At 39.0% G+C, this 18,077-nt stretch overlaps 1 protein-coding gene across 1 annotated transcript; it reads right to left on the bottom strand.

The window, feature by feature from the left end:
• Window positions 1-16,330: 16,330 nt before the first annotated feature.
• Window positions 16,331-17,509, bottom strand: LOC140231902 (somatostatin receptor type 1-like). Its single transcript, XM_072312053.1, has one exon. The coding sequence runs from the start codon at window positions 17,507-17,509 to the stop codon at window positions 16,331-16,333; it is 1,179 nt and encodes a 392-aa protein (XP_072168154.1).
• Between the last annotated feature and the right edge of the window lie 568 nt (window positions 17,510-18,077).

The following is an 18,077-nucleotide window of genomic DNA, read 5'->3' as shown; positions in this document are numbered from 1 at the left end:
TCATCCATCCTCCCTGTCACAAACACCCCCACCCCCCCCCCACACACACACACACGCGCGCGCGCGCACACACACACGAACACAAACGAACGCACTCTACTTCGCTCTTGGTCCGCAAATTCAATAGAAAAGAAAAGGATACCACAATGTACTTGAAACGAATGGTAAAATAAGAATTGTTTCATTGCCTTGCTTTTCTCTGCCAATGTTCTTCTCTCTCTTTCTCTCTATCTCCCTCTCTCTATCTCTCTTTCTCTTTCCCCATACTTCTCTTATTTTCTTGCTTTATGTACTGTACATTTGAAGAGTTTGTTTGCAAAAACCGATAAGTCCATATTTGCCAAATGGAGATATTTGCGAGTAAAGGTCAAGAAAAATAAAGAGAATAATAAGAAAATGTTTGCTCCTTTTGACCATAACTTCAGAAATATACCTTTATATGTAGTGACCAATATATCATTTAAAATGTATTATTTTGTACTTTATGACAGAGATCGTATTTCAAAATCTTCAAAAATGGACTTATTGGTTTTTGCAAACAAACCCTTCATTTGCTTTCAAGAGGATTTGAAATTTATCTGATCATTTTATTTCAGGAATTACATCGAATTCCTCGAAGAAAAAAACAACAGAAATTACTGATACGTCAACGAATACTATGCTGTGAGTTCATTGTAATCCGTTTATGTAGGAGCCGGCGATCTTACAAAAGCTTGAGGCAAATCTATGCTTTTAAGAATTATAAGAGATTGCTCCAAGAACTCCGGGCATTTTTATAGACAAAGAGTACTCAAATGTAGTGTGGATGCACTCCTGAGTTTTTCTTTAAAATTTTAATAGAAGCCAACATATGTCTTGTTTCAAGAGGAAAAGTATATTTTTCTGAGTGTGTTTCATTTACTGTACACTATTCTTTTTTCTTTGGTTCTATTTTTTTTTTCTTCCACATGACATTCTTTTGTCCTTATTCAACAGCTCCAAACCGAAATGTCGGTAGTTGATGTGCTTGGTTTGGCTCCTATGTTTTCACATGCCGGGATATATGCCTGCTTGCGAGGTAGGACAGCCAATTCAATAAATACTTCACCACCCTTTCATGTCTTTTTACTCTCTTTCTAACTTTGTTATACGCTTATCCTTGAGCCGTCACTTGTCAACTCCTTATGCCTTCTTGATTTTACTTTTAATTCATACTAAATCAATTCCATCATGTAGCTAAAATATCGTAATGACAGTACGTGTACATACACTTTGTAGATTATGTAGGTTACATACTGTTCGTGTGTGCTTACATATTTGTTTAAAGGTTAATCATTGAAAAAATAGCGATTATGATCCCTCCTGAATTGTATGACACGCTACGTCAAAATAAACAGGATAAAACTATGTAATACATTCAATTCAATTCACCAGAATTTAAGAACGCAACGTCTGAAAAAAAAAGCAAATAAACCAAGAAATATATATACTGCAAATTCACGGGAGAATTTGCAAGAACATTGTTTTCTCGCTCTTTTTTCTCTTTTCATCCGATAATCAATAGGGCGGTTAAAGTGGGGGGGGGGGGGAGGAAATGTCTCTCATTCCCACCAAATAACGTCTCTCGAATGCTTTCAGCCTTTATGCATATTGCAGAATGATCGCCCCAAACCACGTGGGGTTTCTCTTAATGTACATCGCTTTTGACCGCACCTTATCAGTATGTATGCGAATCACACCCGCCATTTCTGTGCTACCCTTTTGTGCTGCAATAAACCTCGTGTTTAAGCATACTCTCCAGTTGATACATTAGCGCTCTGTCAAATGATCTGTGATGAATAATAAAAGAATGAATGGGGCAATTATCAAATACTATGAGTGTCTGTGATTTCATGAGCCATTGCGCACACCTCTTCTTGCAAATTTCACTCGTTCGGAAAAAAAAATATTTAGAAAAAAAAATATTAGGAGTGAGTGATCACCAATAGAAAAAGACAATATTAAATAATGATAGTAATGATGGAGTACTTCAATGCGCCGTATCCTTCACACAGTCACCCCTGGCGGAGAAATGGGAACCTCTTATTGACCTTGCTTTATTTAGAAAGAGCCACAATATAAAAAAAAAAAGAAAAAGAAACACATAAATTGGTTGAACAAAGAGGTTTTGAGTTCTTTTTGAGAGGAGGGAATGAACATTAAAAGCAACTGTCAAATTATCCAATCAGAATAATGTGCTTTTATAGCCTTCAGATTATTAGGGCTATTTCAATGAGGATAAGAGGTAAATATTCAGGCAAATGCATAGGATAATTATTTATGAATGAATATAATATGCAATTTGTTACGCCATCTTGCACACGTGTTGTAGTTAATTCCATTCATTTGGACAAAACTTATTTCAAAAAGAATATAAGGAGCGACTAATTACCAATATAGAACCCATATCAATATCAAAGGCAACTGTCATACTATCCAACTAAACACTAAACAAAAAGTAAGTTCCCCCTAAAACAAACATCTATATTTTATGAATCAGGAACCTTTGAGGAAATCTAAATATAGGATCATGTAGCTGTATTTCTCGGCTACCTTTCATGTGAAATTCAGTTGATATCACTTGGTCACGCTTGAGTGAGCATGACTTAAAGTCAAAATGGTCACTTTTTGAAGTTCACAAGCCCAATTTTGCAACTTTGATTTGGTGATATCGGAACAAATTTCAATTTTCCAGGATAAAAAGGCATGCAACGTATAATTCATGTGATTCTTATCGTACCTTGTGACTTGTGCACAACATTTCACGGTTGAGTGAACACGGGGTGAAAATTACCAAAATGGCCGATTTGACATGTTTCTTGTGGTAATTTCTGTCAATTGAGATTGAATTCGTGTGTTCAACAGTTTTTACACACAATTCACGTAATTTCACGGTTGAATGAGCACATTAAAACAAAGAAAAATAACAATTTAAATTGTGCAGTCAGAATTGCGATAATTTTGCGCACTGAAATCAACTGTATGATGCTTTTTATATTGTGCTTATACCCAAACGCATATCAGTGACCACCTGACATTTCAGTCACGCTTCAATAAGCACGTGAGGCTGGAAACCCTTTTTTAACCTACATAATGAAAAATTGGCAGTTTGGCCATAATCCCCACGGTAAGTTCATGTGAAGAGGAGGAATTTATGCTTTTGAAAGCTAACAATGGCTTTTGCATGCAATGTGGTTTATTCTACGGTTGAATGACCACATTATGAAACAATGATTTATCTTATCAAAATCATCCAGCAGGTGTTGCATTGATCTTCTGCATTTAAAATCAACTGAAAAACATTTAATTATTGCGTTTAGGACCGATATAAATATCTCAGTGATCCTTGGCATTCCTTCAAAATTTCACACGTCAAAGGGTACATGGTGCTGGAAACCCTCCTTATAATCCATGGCTACCTTTGATTAAAATATTGAAGTATTCGTGGGGAAATTGGTCAGCCTTTAGTTTGATGAAATCCCCTTGTTGGAGCAGAGATGAGAAATTATGCAAATTAAATCTTCGGGCCTTTGTTCTCGCTACTGAATACTAATTTTGGCATTAAGTTCTTGATCTTTGTAACGTCATAAAGTCATGCATTAATTCAAAGGAAAAATAAATGCAATTAATCATTGACATGGTACCAAATTTCACTTTTGTTCAAAATCAATATCCTCCCGTGCTGCACATATGTATGGAGAGTCTGGAGACAGATATTGATTGTGGTGAGATACATGTAGTGGCCTTTGTTGTTCACGTGGTGTTGATGATTGTGATGGTGATGATAGTTGCTTAAAATGTTGGTTGACTATTATGCGATCGTTATGGCAATATAACACAGATTGGGGAGCATCTGCACTCACTTTTTAGGCTCTATCCACTAACACCGCTGAACACGTCTTCAAAACCAACCAAATGTAAATCTTATGGGAATTTCAGCCATGAAAATGGTTTTGACCTGCACACTTTGCTCATCTTAAGTGCTCACTGAAGCATGTCACAGTGTCATTTTTTTTATCGAAATGTTGTTTTAATTGAAATCAGAGTAATTTTTCAACAGTTTAACTAAAACATAAAAAAACAATGAATATTTTTTTTATCATATAGGGTAAAAAAGGGTTTTCCAGCCCCACATGCTCATTGAAGCGTGACTAAAATGTCAGGTGATCACTGTATGCACAGTGGTATTAAACACAATACAAAAAGCATTAAAACAATTGATTTCAGTGCGCAAAATTATCGCAATTCTTACCGCACAATTTAAATTGTTATTTTTCTTTGTTTTTAATGTGCTCATTCAACCGTGAAATTACGTGAATTGTGTGGAAAAACTGTTCAACACACGAATTCAATCTCAATTGATAGAAATTACCACGAGAAACATGTCAAATCGGCCATTTTGGTAATTTTCACCCCTTGTTCACTCAACCGTGAAATTTTGTGCACAAGTCACATGGTACGATAAGAAGCACATAAATTATACGTTGCATGCCTTTTTATCCTGGAAAATTGAAATTTGTTCCGATATCACCAAATCAAAGTTGCAAAATTGGGCTTGTGAACTTCAAAAAGTGACCATTTTGACTTTAAGTCATGCTCACTCAAGCGTGACTAAATGATATCCACTGAATTTCACATGAAAGGTAGCCGAGAAATACAGCTACATGATCCTGTATTCAGATTTCCTCAGAGGTTCCCGATTCATAAATTACAGAGATTTGTTTTAGGGGGAACTTACTTTTTGTTTAGTGTTTAGACTAATGCAATTTTAGACTTTCGACTATTTTTTTTTCAATGACAATGAGCAGCAGACCTAAATATCCAGGTGTCTAGCAGGATGGTTATTGATAAAGGAATGTATGTGAATTCGTGGCATCATGCATCATTTCTGGGAAATTTCATTCGTCGGAAAGAAATATAGCTTAAAAGAAGTATAGGAAGTGATTGATTACCAATAAAAATAAAACGAAATCGACATTAAACGCAATTGCCGAATCAGACAATGCGAATAGTACATATCAAACATTGTGGTCATTTTTATTACATAAAACTTTTAATGACGTTTGATAATGTATATATATGGAGTTTTTTTCTTATTATTATTTTACTCAGGGAACTAAATAATCGCAAAAGCGTTTTTTTTTTTGTTTCGCAAGTTCCCTCCATCATATTCCTTGCATTATTTGTTTTAAGTTTTACTTCAGCTCGCATTGATTTCAACAAAGAATAAATTATTCATACGTTTTGCGTATGTGCATACATGTGAAGGTGTGTATACGTACATTTATTCTTGTATTACATGTATATGATTGTTTGATATACATTTAATGTATGCATTTTTATGTAACTTCATTGTACTTGGCAAATATCCCATTGTACAATGTTGTACTAATCATCATGATATTTTGTCATAATTGTGTATTATTTGGATATGGAAATAAATGAAATGAAGTGAAATGAAAAGTGTTGTCTTTTTCAGTCAGAATAAATAGCAAATATTCAAGCCAGCAGCAGTATCAACCATCTAATTCATGCAAGCATGTAACGCACACAGTCTGGATGGGACTTCCAGCAACACTTTATAAAACACAGATCCATACAGCAGAATATAATTATTCGAACAAGTTTGAGCAGACTTGAGGCTCGAAGAGAAATGGAGAGAGAGGGTGGGGGGATCGAGGGGGACTGTGGGTCAACAATAGATACTAGAATACAGACGAAATACAGGCAGAGATTTTGAGAGAAGAGACAGACAGACACACACACAGACAGAAGGACAGACAGACAGACAGACAGGGAGGGGGGGGAGGGGGGGGGGGGAGGCTCTGAAAGAATTGCCTCTGTCTAAGCTTATCTGTCATTTATCCTAAGCTCTTTAATGACCTCCAAATAACTCTTAGGACAATTAATGATATCAAATTATCTATAACAGAAATAAAGAAGAGTGCTGTATGATTGCAACAATTTATATTCAATCTATATCCAAGTGCTTATTTTGTATATTCAAATATTTGCACACCAGACAGGTCTGTCAATTCATTTGACCACCCACGTGTGTCGTTAAAAGCTCGTCCACCATCAGTCATTTTGAAACCTCTTAATCTGTTTGTGATATAATCTCATTGTGATATAATGATTGCCCAGTTTTCAAACCTCTGTATATTTCTGTGTAATTCCTTTCCTCAGTTCTCATTTTGATTTCTTTTGTTAATCGTACATAACTTTTCATGTTACACGTTTCTGACTACATGTATATTTCATTCATTGTAAATCTGTTTGTGAACACACGCTTTGTATTAATATTCACGGCCTTGCTGGAAACCAGCTAACAGCTGAAAGCACGTTTTCATCTGTGATGAAATAAAGTAAATCAATCAATCAATCAATCAATCAATCAATCAATCAATCAATCAATCAATCAATCAATCTTATATAACCCGAAACAGAATATCAGATGGTGGGGGAAAAAAATAGGCGAAAGACAACCAGAATACCATGCAAAATAAAGAGACATAAGGAGAGACAGAACGAGAGAGTTGCTTGTGTCAACTATTCTAACACCTTGTCGTTATGAAACACATAGACGAAGCATTATCATATCGGCGCGTTACTACCGCCTCGCTCCTCTATACTCTGTTACTCAGAAGAGGCGGGAGCTGCCGTCTACTTCAGCCTCACTGTCCCTCTCTCACACGCCAGTCCCTCGAATTCATCTTTGTTCGCTGCGCCTCTCCTTTTATAATTTGCACGCTATCCCAGGTACGAAGGGTAAACACGGTGATCGATAAAACCGAAAAACAACGCATATAAAGAGAGAAACCGCACATTGCCACTTAAGATGTTGTCATTAGCTTAATGCTCCCTGGGAGTGTCTTGGTTGGTGTTTGGTTTGTTTGTTTGTTGTTTTTTTTTTCTCCGTATGACTGTGAACGTTCGAGCCTGGGAATGCAGATTGACCGATTTTATTACCGCCAGACACCACCCACATTAATGCACACATAATACACACGCACAAACACACACACACACACAAACCAAACATACTAATGTGTGTGTTATACATATACTAGTAATATATTATGTACATAATCTTATGCATATTATTATACATATATATATGCATAAATTATGTACATATATTACTAGTATATGTATAATACACACATTAGTATGTTTGGTTTGTGTGTGTGTGTCATTCTTGAGTGATAGTTTGCATAGATATATACATGTATTATGAATGTATATGTACTTCTTTCATATACCCAAAGAAAGCGTGTTTGTTTATCTTGATCATCTGCAGATTCAACATTCACAAGCACCCTCCGAGACAGACTGAGATCAAAAGGCTGCATAAACTGATTGAGTGCGTTTTACTCCATTTATTTCAGTGAATAATACAGTCCTTTAGTGCAATGATTCTTTACAGTTAGACATTTTGCAGTTTCATTCTATGTACAGAATACTCTATCAATGCAAGTCAGGGAATATATCACAAGCGTGAAAAGCTTGGTTTATATCAGTCACTTCGAAGTCCGGTTAGAATTTGCCATTCACAGGTGAAACAGCAATTCACAAAAACTATACAAGACCGTGAAGACGTCCATACATTGGCACGGCGTATTAGATACAGAACACAAGGTGCTTGCGTATTTTCAGCACATGGGAGAAAACTTACTATAAGAAAACAAACGATGTACACTACATGCACCTCTTTGTCTTATGTGTCATTTAATGCGTTGTAGCCCAGAGCGATGTAATCTTTGTCCTAGTTGTTAAGATGGATGTATAATACGTTGGTGCGTGTGCGTGTATGTGAACGTCTGCCGTGTTTGCGTGTACATGTTTTTTTGCTTTTTGTTGAAGGATGCGGAATTGCCATGGCACTGGAAGGTGGAAATGTTTTTGAGCTAGAGGGCATTGACCTTTAACAAGCATATTAAACAGCATGAAACTACCCCCCCCCCTCCCCGCCGAGTAAAATGAGAAAGGAAAAATGACTGATAGTGATATAGATGGATAGTTTACCTGAAACCTTGCAGAAAACAGCGCACACACAAAAATGATATGGATGTCCGGGAGGAGTCAAAGTGCCATGAGCGACGTTTCATTTCATAGCATTGGCCACTATTTGGTCTGTTTCGAAATAGAAGCATGCCTACTGGTGCGCCAAATTACACAACATTGACTCTTTAAAAAAATAATAACATTGTTGGGTGTCGCCATACGCCGCGGGCTATGCACGCAACTGAACAGTAACTATGCACATTATATTTGAAACCGCTCACACCTACATCATGATTACGTGAACACGCCAGGTATTATGAGATGATAAGAAATGACGTTGATTAAAAAATAGCTTCGAATTGAAAACCACTGGATCCCCATGAGATTGTGATCTATGTGGTTGTTCATAGTATGAGGACACCCACTTCATGCTATCGGTAGGGGGGGGGGGGGGGCTTTGCAACCATCTCCTGGGCTTAATGATTAGCGATAAGGATGCGGTTGCCATGGGAATTCTGTCATGGTTTGTTTGAACGAATAAATTGATTGTCACTTCGAATGAGTTAGCTCCACATTCATTACGTTATTATCTTCTTGATAGGGGGCGTCACATAGATATCTTACAGTTTCATCTGTAGGAAGATGATGATATACACCAAAGAACAGTGTAAGAATACTACATCAAACACAAAGCTGCATCCTTTTTTTTCTGTATATCAAGATTTGAAAGACTGTTCTCATCACAGACATAATTGTGATACTGTATACCAGGGGAACGAGGGAAGGTCAAATATGACGCCAACTCTAAAACAAACGTCTCATTTCAAACTGCACTGATATTGGAACAAAGTAGGTGTAATAAGCTCATCGATCATTGCACTTTGATTAATGCGATTACATCACGCACTGAACATCCATCGATTTTTATGAAAGAGTTACCGTACACTTGGATATTAATTTGTTACACAACATCAGGTCAAACATTAATCATTTCATTTCAGTAGATATCATATCAAAACGAGAGGGAATTCTGAGCCGTTTTGGATCAAATATGTTTTATGTAACCCATATTCGTCAGGGATCAGGCGCGGCTTTGTACAGAAAGGTATTTTAAAGCTTTTTTTTTTATTTTTTTAATCCATTTCTAAAATGTATAGCCTCCCATACCCTTCACGAAATTTGCTCGTAGACCGTATGTATCTCGATGTTCCCGAACAAAATTTAACGTCACGGAGAACAGAGATGGGTAGGCATTATCATCTTAATTCCACAGACGGCACACCCATCTTCTTGTTTTCGAAGGAGCTTGGAAGGAACAAGAGATATCTAAAATCACTTCTTTTCGATTCTTCTACGAGACGGTTATCTTGCCTTATCTCGGCTGAAACAATCAATGATTCACGAATACTTCACATTGCACATGCGTGTCAAGATGTAATTGCTATTGGTTAGCGACGAGAAATCAAAAATGAATTGTTTAATGGCTTTTTTGAGAGGTTAAGACAAATCTTAACCTTTTTCATCGTGACCAAATCTGTGACATTGTATTGCCTGCTTTAAAACTACTGCGAAAAGAGAGTGGAACGCTATGATATTGATATGCCCTAACTCCTGTCTTTAAAACGCTCGACTTGCCCGTGTTATGTCCAGTTTGGAAACACGCTGAGGCATAAAATGGTCGGTGGCTTGTAATTTGCCGTAATGTCACACAGATGTTTGCGCAATGAAGCCGGTCGTGTTCTATGAAACCATATATCCACATAGCCATTAGTCCCACCTACACATCATCGCGAAGTGATTGAAAGAGTGGCATCTGAATTAACTCTTTTACCACCCGAGTAGCCAGAAATTCATGTACCTCTTTCCCTCTCGCAATCTCCATACCTCTCTATCTCTTTTTTCTCTCTCTCTCCCAACTCTGTCTCTCTCCCCCCATTTCATATTCCGCTATTGGGCATTGTTTATGGTCTTTCATTAGTAGAATGATAGATTACAGTGAACTTTATGCTCACTGGAGTGCTTTAATTTGTCTCCTTTTAGCTTTCAAAAGCACACATTATTTAATATAGTGTCAAAATTACCTGAACCGAATGTCGGTATGTACGGGCACATTTTACATGACGAAATATCCAAGAGAACACTGCAATGTTTTCATTTCGAAACACCTCATTCTTGCCGTCAACCCCAGGTTTGATTTCCTGCAAGGTAAAACTCTTATATGTTGTTTTGGGATTTCAGTTGCTGTCTTTACTTGTCTTTGTTCTCCAAAACAAATGCATTTATTCCGGTAACTAGCAATTTATACAGGTGCAGGACTGACCACATAAATACACACTGCGGAGCTCGTAGATGAATTCTCAGGATGAATTTCTTGTAGGCAGGTGGTTCCGGCGACATGTCCATTTTCGCGACGTGGCAGGGAACGAAAAAAAAAAAAAAAACCAAACAAACCAAAAAACTAACCTGTAATAAAGAAAGTCGGCGCATGGTGGGGGCTCATGTTAGTGTTCATTAAGCTACTGTTTTTGCTTGTATGTTATGTGTGTGTGTGTGTGTTTTTTTTTTTTTTTACAAGCGTCAGACTCAACGTTTTAACATAGTAATTACGATGATGATTATCGCGTACGTTGAGGAAGACTATAAGAGAGTATTTACATCATGCATTTCATAATTCTCCCATGTTCGATAACTATTCTCAATATCCTTGGAATACGTACTTGAGATGAAATCTCCAAACAACACAATCTCCTGCAGAGTTAATTCATAGCTGATGACTTTTTACCGTTCTCCTGTAGACCTATAATACATGAACATGGTGTATTTGCACACTCCGTTGACTCTCGGACAACGACAAGTACAAACCAGTGTTAATCACACAGGCAGTTTACTGTTTGTGTATTTGCACGCTTAAGCTGACTTGTTTTTTTTTTTTTCTTCTTCTAAGTGTTAGCGTCGGCAGCTCAGTCTTGGGGTAGACTATTAGATAATCTCGTGGTTTTAATAACTGGATTCACGCAACGTGACGACTGTGTTTGCATGACCACAGAGCAATAAAAAAAAAATACAAAGTAAGTTCTAAGCCGATTTTCAAGCCGTGCTTGGACAAAAATAACGTCTTTCTTCTGCTCACACGCATACTTTATATCCCGTTCATCAAAACGAAGCAAAGTCAGTGCAGACAAGAATATCACGTACAACAACTACTGAACATGAAAACAACTTTGCTTGGAAGTATACACGCAATAAGTCATAGCAAGTGAAACTGTTGATTATTAGCTGCCTTGTACTAAAACAGAAGCACACAATCCAAAGAAACTCAACGTTTTGAAATCGAGAGAATTGATCATTTGCTTTCGTCCTTTTAAACGTTGATTTGCAATTATCCGTGGCTACATGTATTTTACAGCATTCAATTTTCCTGCATTTTTGTTTTTCCGATATCCACCCATGCCAAATTAACCCCCACGGCCAAGTTTAACATCACGACATTCTATGTCGTCAGCCTCGTCATGTTAACCTATAATTGTTCGTTCGGATTGTTGTTACAGCTATTAATCACAAGCGATTACTTCTCTTCACATATCACCTCCCCCCCCCCTCCCCACTCCAGCTGCCGCCTCCGCCGCTGCTGATCCCGAGCTCCTTCGAAAATCCCTCCCGAGGAATAATACTAAACCGCTTACTACCTGTCGGAGCTGAAATATCACACTGGTGATAGATAGGCTTTGTACGATATCGTAACCTTCGGGACCGTAATAGCTGACAACCCGGCGAAGCGGGCAAATAGCCACTTCTCTGTCTCGTTCCCATGGGAAGGTTGCATTACCTTCTTTGCTGTCCGCGAAATGTTGCAGGTTTGAACGGTAGCTTTAAGGAGCATGGTTAAAGTAATTACTTATTACAACAACACTTTGGGGTGCGGTGTTTTTTGTGTTGTATTTCTTTTGTATGTGTGTGTGTGTATTTGTGTGCAGTGTACAAATCTTTCACATAGCCGTACTGAATTCCACATTCAGCAAATGTTCAGCATGAATACAAGTGTTTGGTACAAATTAGCCTCTGTTTGATTCTGAGTTACTCAAGCCAATCTAATCCAAGAGGCAATGGTTTCTCTGCAATATTGCATTTCCCCACAAATAAATGTGGAAGATCTGGGTATATTTCATCTCATTCATAGCGAACAGATGATTAGATGATATAGAAATTATTTTTCAATAATTTCATGCTTGAAAAAAATAAATACTATTATGTAATGTCTCACATCTTGCTAACATCCAAGAAAAGAAAATGTAACACATAATTTTTCTAAAATGTAAGTTGCATGCAGTTTTGATTGGTACACGTCAGAACTTTGAACAACAACCTTTTGATGTAGTTTTCATTTACTTTTCTTTCCACATGTTTGCTTTAACTCTATGACAATCACAAGCAAAACCTGACCTTCCGCTGAGTTGTTCAGTCAAAAACAGAAAACACTGCAGAGTCATCTCAATGTTTACACTGAATCTGTTTCTCCACGTCAGTGCAAGAAGGCCATTTGCGCAAATATAAAAGTAAATCATGAATGAAGTAAATCCTCGCACTTTACCAAGGTTTCTAATGATGCATCCATTCTATTGATAGCGGGATAAGCCTGATGGATATCCTTGCTCGTAGATCATATCTTCTCATACACAATTTCACGTAACTACAGAGGGATGCTAAGCTCACAGGGAGGTTAAAAAAAACTCCTTGCAAATTCTTTCCTCAATAAAAACGGCAGTAAAATATCTAAGTGAAGAACACAGTATAGTGATGAACACATAATATCATGCTAACCATGTCAGCGCGTTCCCCTCCGCCTCCCCCCCCCCCCCCGACCTCATGAAATGACGTTAAAAGGTTCCGCTATGTCTACGCTAATTCGACCATGTTCTGGCTCTCTGTTTCTTTCCGTTCACCTCTTCCCCAGTGCTGCATGATGAATAATTCAATATACACATTAGCGGTTCTCGTCACATGCAATCAAGAATCGAGTTTATCATGGTCAAATGATTGGCTGAAAATGAAGAACGACCAACAATTGCGCCACTGGCGTCTGTTCTGGCCGCTGTTGGTTATTAACTCAATAGAGTCTCTCAGGATACACATACAGAAAGGCATCTATGATCATACACTCCTTGTGTAAGCTTGTGTTGTGCTCTTAAACTTTAAAGATGTCGCCAACGGTATCACGAATCCGACCTGCGGACTAATATCTTAAAAAGCTGTTGTGATTCCGTCATTGCAACACACGTCGCATTCTGAAAAAAAAAAACAAAACAAAATAAAACTGAAATGTTAACTAGAATAGAAAAACTCACAAATTCATCTCATGTGTACTAATTTTCCCCGACAAAAACCATTATGTGGAACACTTTTCACCAATGGCCGAAAGCAAAAAAGCATCTACAATAAATATATTGAAACTTTCTTCAATCTTTGTGAAGAATCATGTTGTACACCTCTTCACTACACTGTTATTTGTGTAATAACAATATCGTGTATCACATGCATCTCTACCCACCTTTACTTTCAAAAATATATCCATTGTCTACAATACGAGCTCTGACGTCTTGGATGATGAAAATAAGAAAGGCCACTCATGTTTCTCTATCTAAATCTTCTCTTTGTGTTTGACGGCATATTCGATGTTAACATAATCGTTAAAGTCTCTGTAGCGATACATTGCGGTTCCTGACTTTTCTTACATTATCATGTTTGTTGGAACAAAATCATTTGCAAAGTACTTAACCTCATAAGAAAATGTTCGTTGCGTTGTGTACAAACGGGTTGCGGGTGGTAATTTAAAGGTGTATGCACATAATGAATACGTTCAGTTACTGTACTTACAATCACGCCTAGCGTGTTCTATGTTTACCATGCGTGCATAAATATCCGTCGCACAAGTCCAGCGTTATTGGACTCACTGCCCAAAAGATGCGTATGCGTGACGAGGTGCACAGTTGGGAAGCAATTCGATACACCGCATGCATGCAATCTTATGGTTCGAGTAACATAACATTTCTGGCGACGTATACTATGTATATAACATATAACCCGCGTTTTCACCATTGCTTCTACACGGTCATGACGGCAGCTCAGCGGTTGACTGCGAAATATAGTCAATATCAACAATTGATAAGCTCTTGAATGTATACATGGTCAAAGTATGCAATGACTCATTTTCTACTCCACAAATAACAAACACTATTATTTTTTTTCCATTATCAAAATGGACAAGGTGTCTTCTTGGCTGTATGACCCGAAAACCATACATGCTTGATATTTCGATTTCTATCCAAGATTGAAATCCTATACTCGGAATAATTACATCAAACTTTGGTTTGCATAGCACCAAGGTACAATGTCCATGCGTTCATGTGTTCATTTACGACAGGTAGGATACTATTAGCCCAACAATAAAAGCATCGTGATGTCGTCACTATTGATACAGCATGTAGAGTAGAAATATCCCGTGTGTCGGACACTTGTAAGTCCCAAACAAGTTCACACTATGGATGATTTTCTACCCCCCCCCCCCCCTGAAAAAATCCTAACACTGATCTTCTTATTAAAAAAAAATAACAACCCAAAATAACAATCTTGAATGCAGTCGCAATGCCGATGGGTAAACATTGCCTATGGCAATGAGCATAAAATTGATAGGATATGCACGGAAATCGCTAAGTTGTTGACTGCTGAGTCACCCATCGCATTAAATTTGAGTGAAAGCTGATATGATTCTAGCTTGAGTTTGCAATTGTTTAGGGAGAATGAAACCCACGTAGGATTCTATAACATGTGAGTTGAGTGAATTTGCTCTCTGAAAGATTTGAGTCATTTGCTCTTTCATTGCGCTAAAAAGATGAATGTAATTTAATGCTGAATTCCTTTTTTCGTTTTCATTATATTGTTGTCCTGCAGTGATGTCAGAAACGGTTGTTGTCTTCTTATCCAACGATGGTGGCGCGAAAACTTCAAAAAGTCATATTTTTTGAACGGATCCTGTGGGGTTTTTTTTCTCAAACTTCACCTACGTGTTCTATCAATATTGCTGCATTTACTCATTCCGCATATATATTTGTGTTTCATTCCCCTTTAAATTGAAAAATAACACTGTCTGAGGGCAGCAGGAATCAATCTCATGCAATAATTGCCCGACGATAAAGTAGTGTCTTTACCAATATTTCTGACCTCCCGTTGTTACACAATGATCTTAGCCAAAAGGCCGAGAAGCGATTCAAACGGATCATTTTGACATGCAACCTACGGATATATATATCCCCTAAACGCCCACTGGAAGAGTGTTGGCGGTTTTTATCATTGGCAGTTTAACACGTTTATTTGGAGATTTTTAAACAAGCATAGATATTGTACGTGATCTACCAGGTTTTAAGTGAACGACGGGTCAATAACAGTGACTCCGAATGATTATGTTGCAAGGTACAGTGCTGAGATAAATTCATATCAAATAGATCTTGTCTGTTTACAACATATTTAATACCAAGAGTACTTCATACATTGTAACAATGTGGCATATCATGACTGGAGCCCTTTTCACTCATTCTTATCACCTGTTTGTTTGGGTTTTTCTCTCTTTTTGCTTACCCATCTAAAATAATTATATATATATATATATCATTTTTCCTCCATTCAGGGGGTGAATACGACCAAGCAGTCCGGATCTGCGTCTGAAATACCGGGCAACAAATGCGCGTGGTACGAATTGTCTTCAACGACACCTCATCTCGCCGGAGTTCATGCTTGTACACGCTCATTCCAAAAAGATGGGTACAGGCAGCCAAACACATGTGGTGCAACTTAACGGCAGCTATTCGGAGAATCTTCGCACTACGTCGACGTCCCCATCACACAGTTGTCCATCTTAAGGAGAGGTGAATGCACGTTTCAACCAGGCATGTGGAAACACTCTCTTTACAAAACAAAGAAACAAAAATGAACACAATGATATTTGGCCATTTGTCTTTGTCTTGCCAAGACGTTTTCAAGGGTTTAACTTCATTCATCCCGATTCCTTACCCCAATCACTGCACTCACTCCTGGGTTATTTTGATAACGGTAAGGTCATCGGAATTACTCAGCGTCCGTCACCTACTATAGAATCCAGTCTAATCATTGTCGCTGGCATTAGGTGTCCTGTTCGCGAAAGAGAGTGACCGTACGCTCATTTGCATTATAGGCAGTTCCGAGGTGCCTGAATCAAAACATACCCTTGCGAATTTTCCATGTCCTCGTTGGTCCAGCAACCACTACGAGAGATGGTTTTTCAAGCGTAAGTCGGCGACCCGGTGGCGCCGTTTTTATGCATGGTGATCTCGGACGCAGCGGAGGTCACGGCGGTGAGCGGGTAGACGTTCAGCCTCGCACCCGACATCGTGTCGTCGTCGTTGGTCCTTCCTCGTCGAACCCGGCTGCATCCCTCGCTTCTTTCTCCTAGGCACGGATTACGTAATCTCCACGGCCGGGCATCTGTGGACGTGAGCTCATAACCCCTACTGTCCCCGCAGTGCCAGACCTTCTTGAAGCTTTTCTTAAAGCTGTCGCTCAGAAACGCGTATAAAAAAGGATTCGCGCAGCTGTTCATGTAGGACAGGCATATCGAAATCTCGTTCACGATGAACAAGGTTTGTAACTGGGTGAAGTTGAACGCAAAACAGAGACGAAGTACGAAGAACGGTAACCAAAACAGGACGAATACGATAATGACACAGAGCACCATACGGTTGACTTTTCTCGACTTCTCCCACTTTCCCGTTTTGTTCCCCATCTTGTAGAGCCTTATGATGATTAAGGAGTAGCAGGCTGCAATCACTGATAATGGAATTACGAAGCCCAGCGTGAAGGTGTAAAAGGAAAATGCTTTGGACCATGCCATGAAGGAATCCCCAACTACGTGCTGAATGTCGACTCTACACGACAAAGTGTCGGCCTCGTAGCGAGTGAATACAATGATGGGTGACGCAGCGCCCAGGGCTAGGACCCATACACCTACATTAATGATTGTGGCAACTTTCATGTTGCGGTAACAGGACGCTTTAACGGCGTAGCAAACGGCCACATAGCGGTCGATTGCCATTAGAGTCAAGCAGAATATGCTGGTGAACAAATTCAACGCATCCACGCTGTATACCAAGTGGCACATGACTTTGCCGAAGACCCAGTGGGGATAAATAGTAGCCCCTGCCAGGAATACCAAGGCAACGAGAAAGACGGTGTCTGCCAGGGCAAGGTTGAGGATGTAAACGTTTGTTACAGTCTTCATCTTGGCAAATCGCAGTATCACATAAATCACAGTCCCGTTTCCTATGAATCCGACGATAGCCACAAAGAAGTACAGACAGCCCGTGAACATGAATACCCAATCTCCACCGACTTCAGTGCCGTTGGGAAGCTGGTACATGCTTTCAGACACCGTAAGGGTGTAAGAATCCGATTCGGTCTCCATTGCAAGGTAGGAGTTATCTCAGTCAAGGAGCATCATGATGTGAAATGGAACAGTACTAAAGCCTGGTGGCGTCTCGGTGCAAGTCCCAACATGGTTCTACCAGTAGAGAGAAGATCATTTTAAATCTGAATGCTGTTTCGCCAGACAATTGTCTCTTTTCAAAGATGCACAAGGGTAATGGGACAAGCTCAGAAGAAAAAGGTTCGGCAGGCGGGAAAACGTTGAATGGCACAACGCGAGGGGCGAACCACAGATGACAGGTCGGCGCAAGTGCGTGCGATCGCTTGCCCTTCTTCGTGACTGAATGAGCTCCCACTCGCACAACTTCCAGAGCAATGCAGCACCGCCTCCACGTGCGTCCTACTGCGGGCAGCGAGGGGGAGGAGCTAGATGAGATCAACTGGCGCGTCATTGGATAATAAAAGCATTCTTCGGAAAATCATTTGCATGGCGCGCGGGTAATCTTTTCATCTCTCTAACTATCCATCTCCGTTTTTCTCCTTCTCTCTCTCTCTCTCTCTCTCTCCGTCCTGGTACTCTCCTGCTCTGTCTGTCTGTCTGTCTCTCT

This window comes from Diadema setosum, chromosome 8, assembly GCF_964275005.1.
Source record: "Diadema setosum chromosome 8, eeDiaSeto1, whole genome shotgun sequence".
Classification (NCBI taxonomy): Eukaryota; Metazoa; Echinodermata; class Echinoidea; order Diadematoida; family Diadematidae; genus Diadema; species Diadema setosum.
The sequence above is the reverse complement of the archived record's forward strand: the minus strand, read 5'-3'. Positions and strand labels throughout refer to the sequence as shown.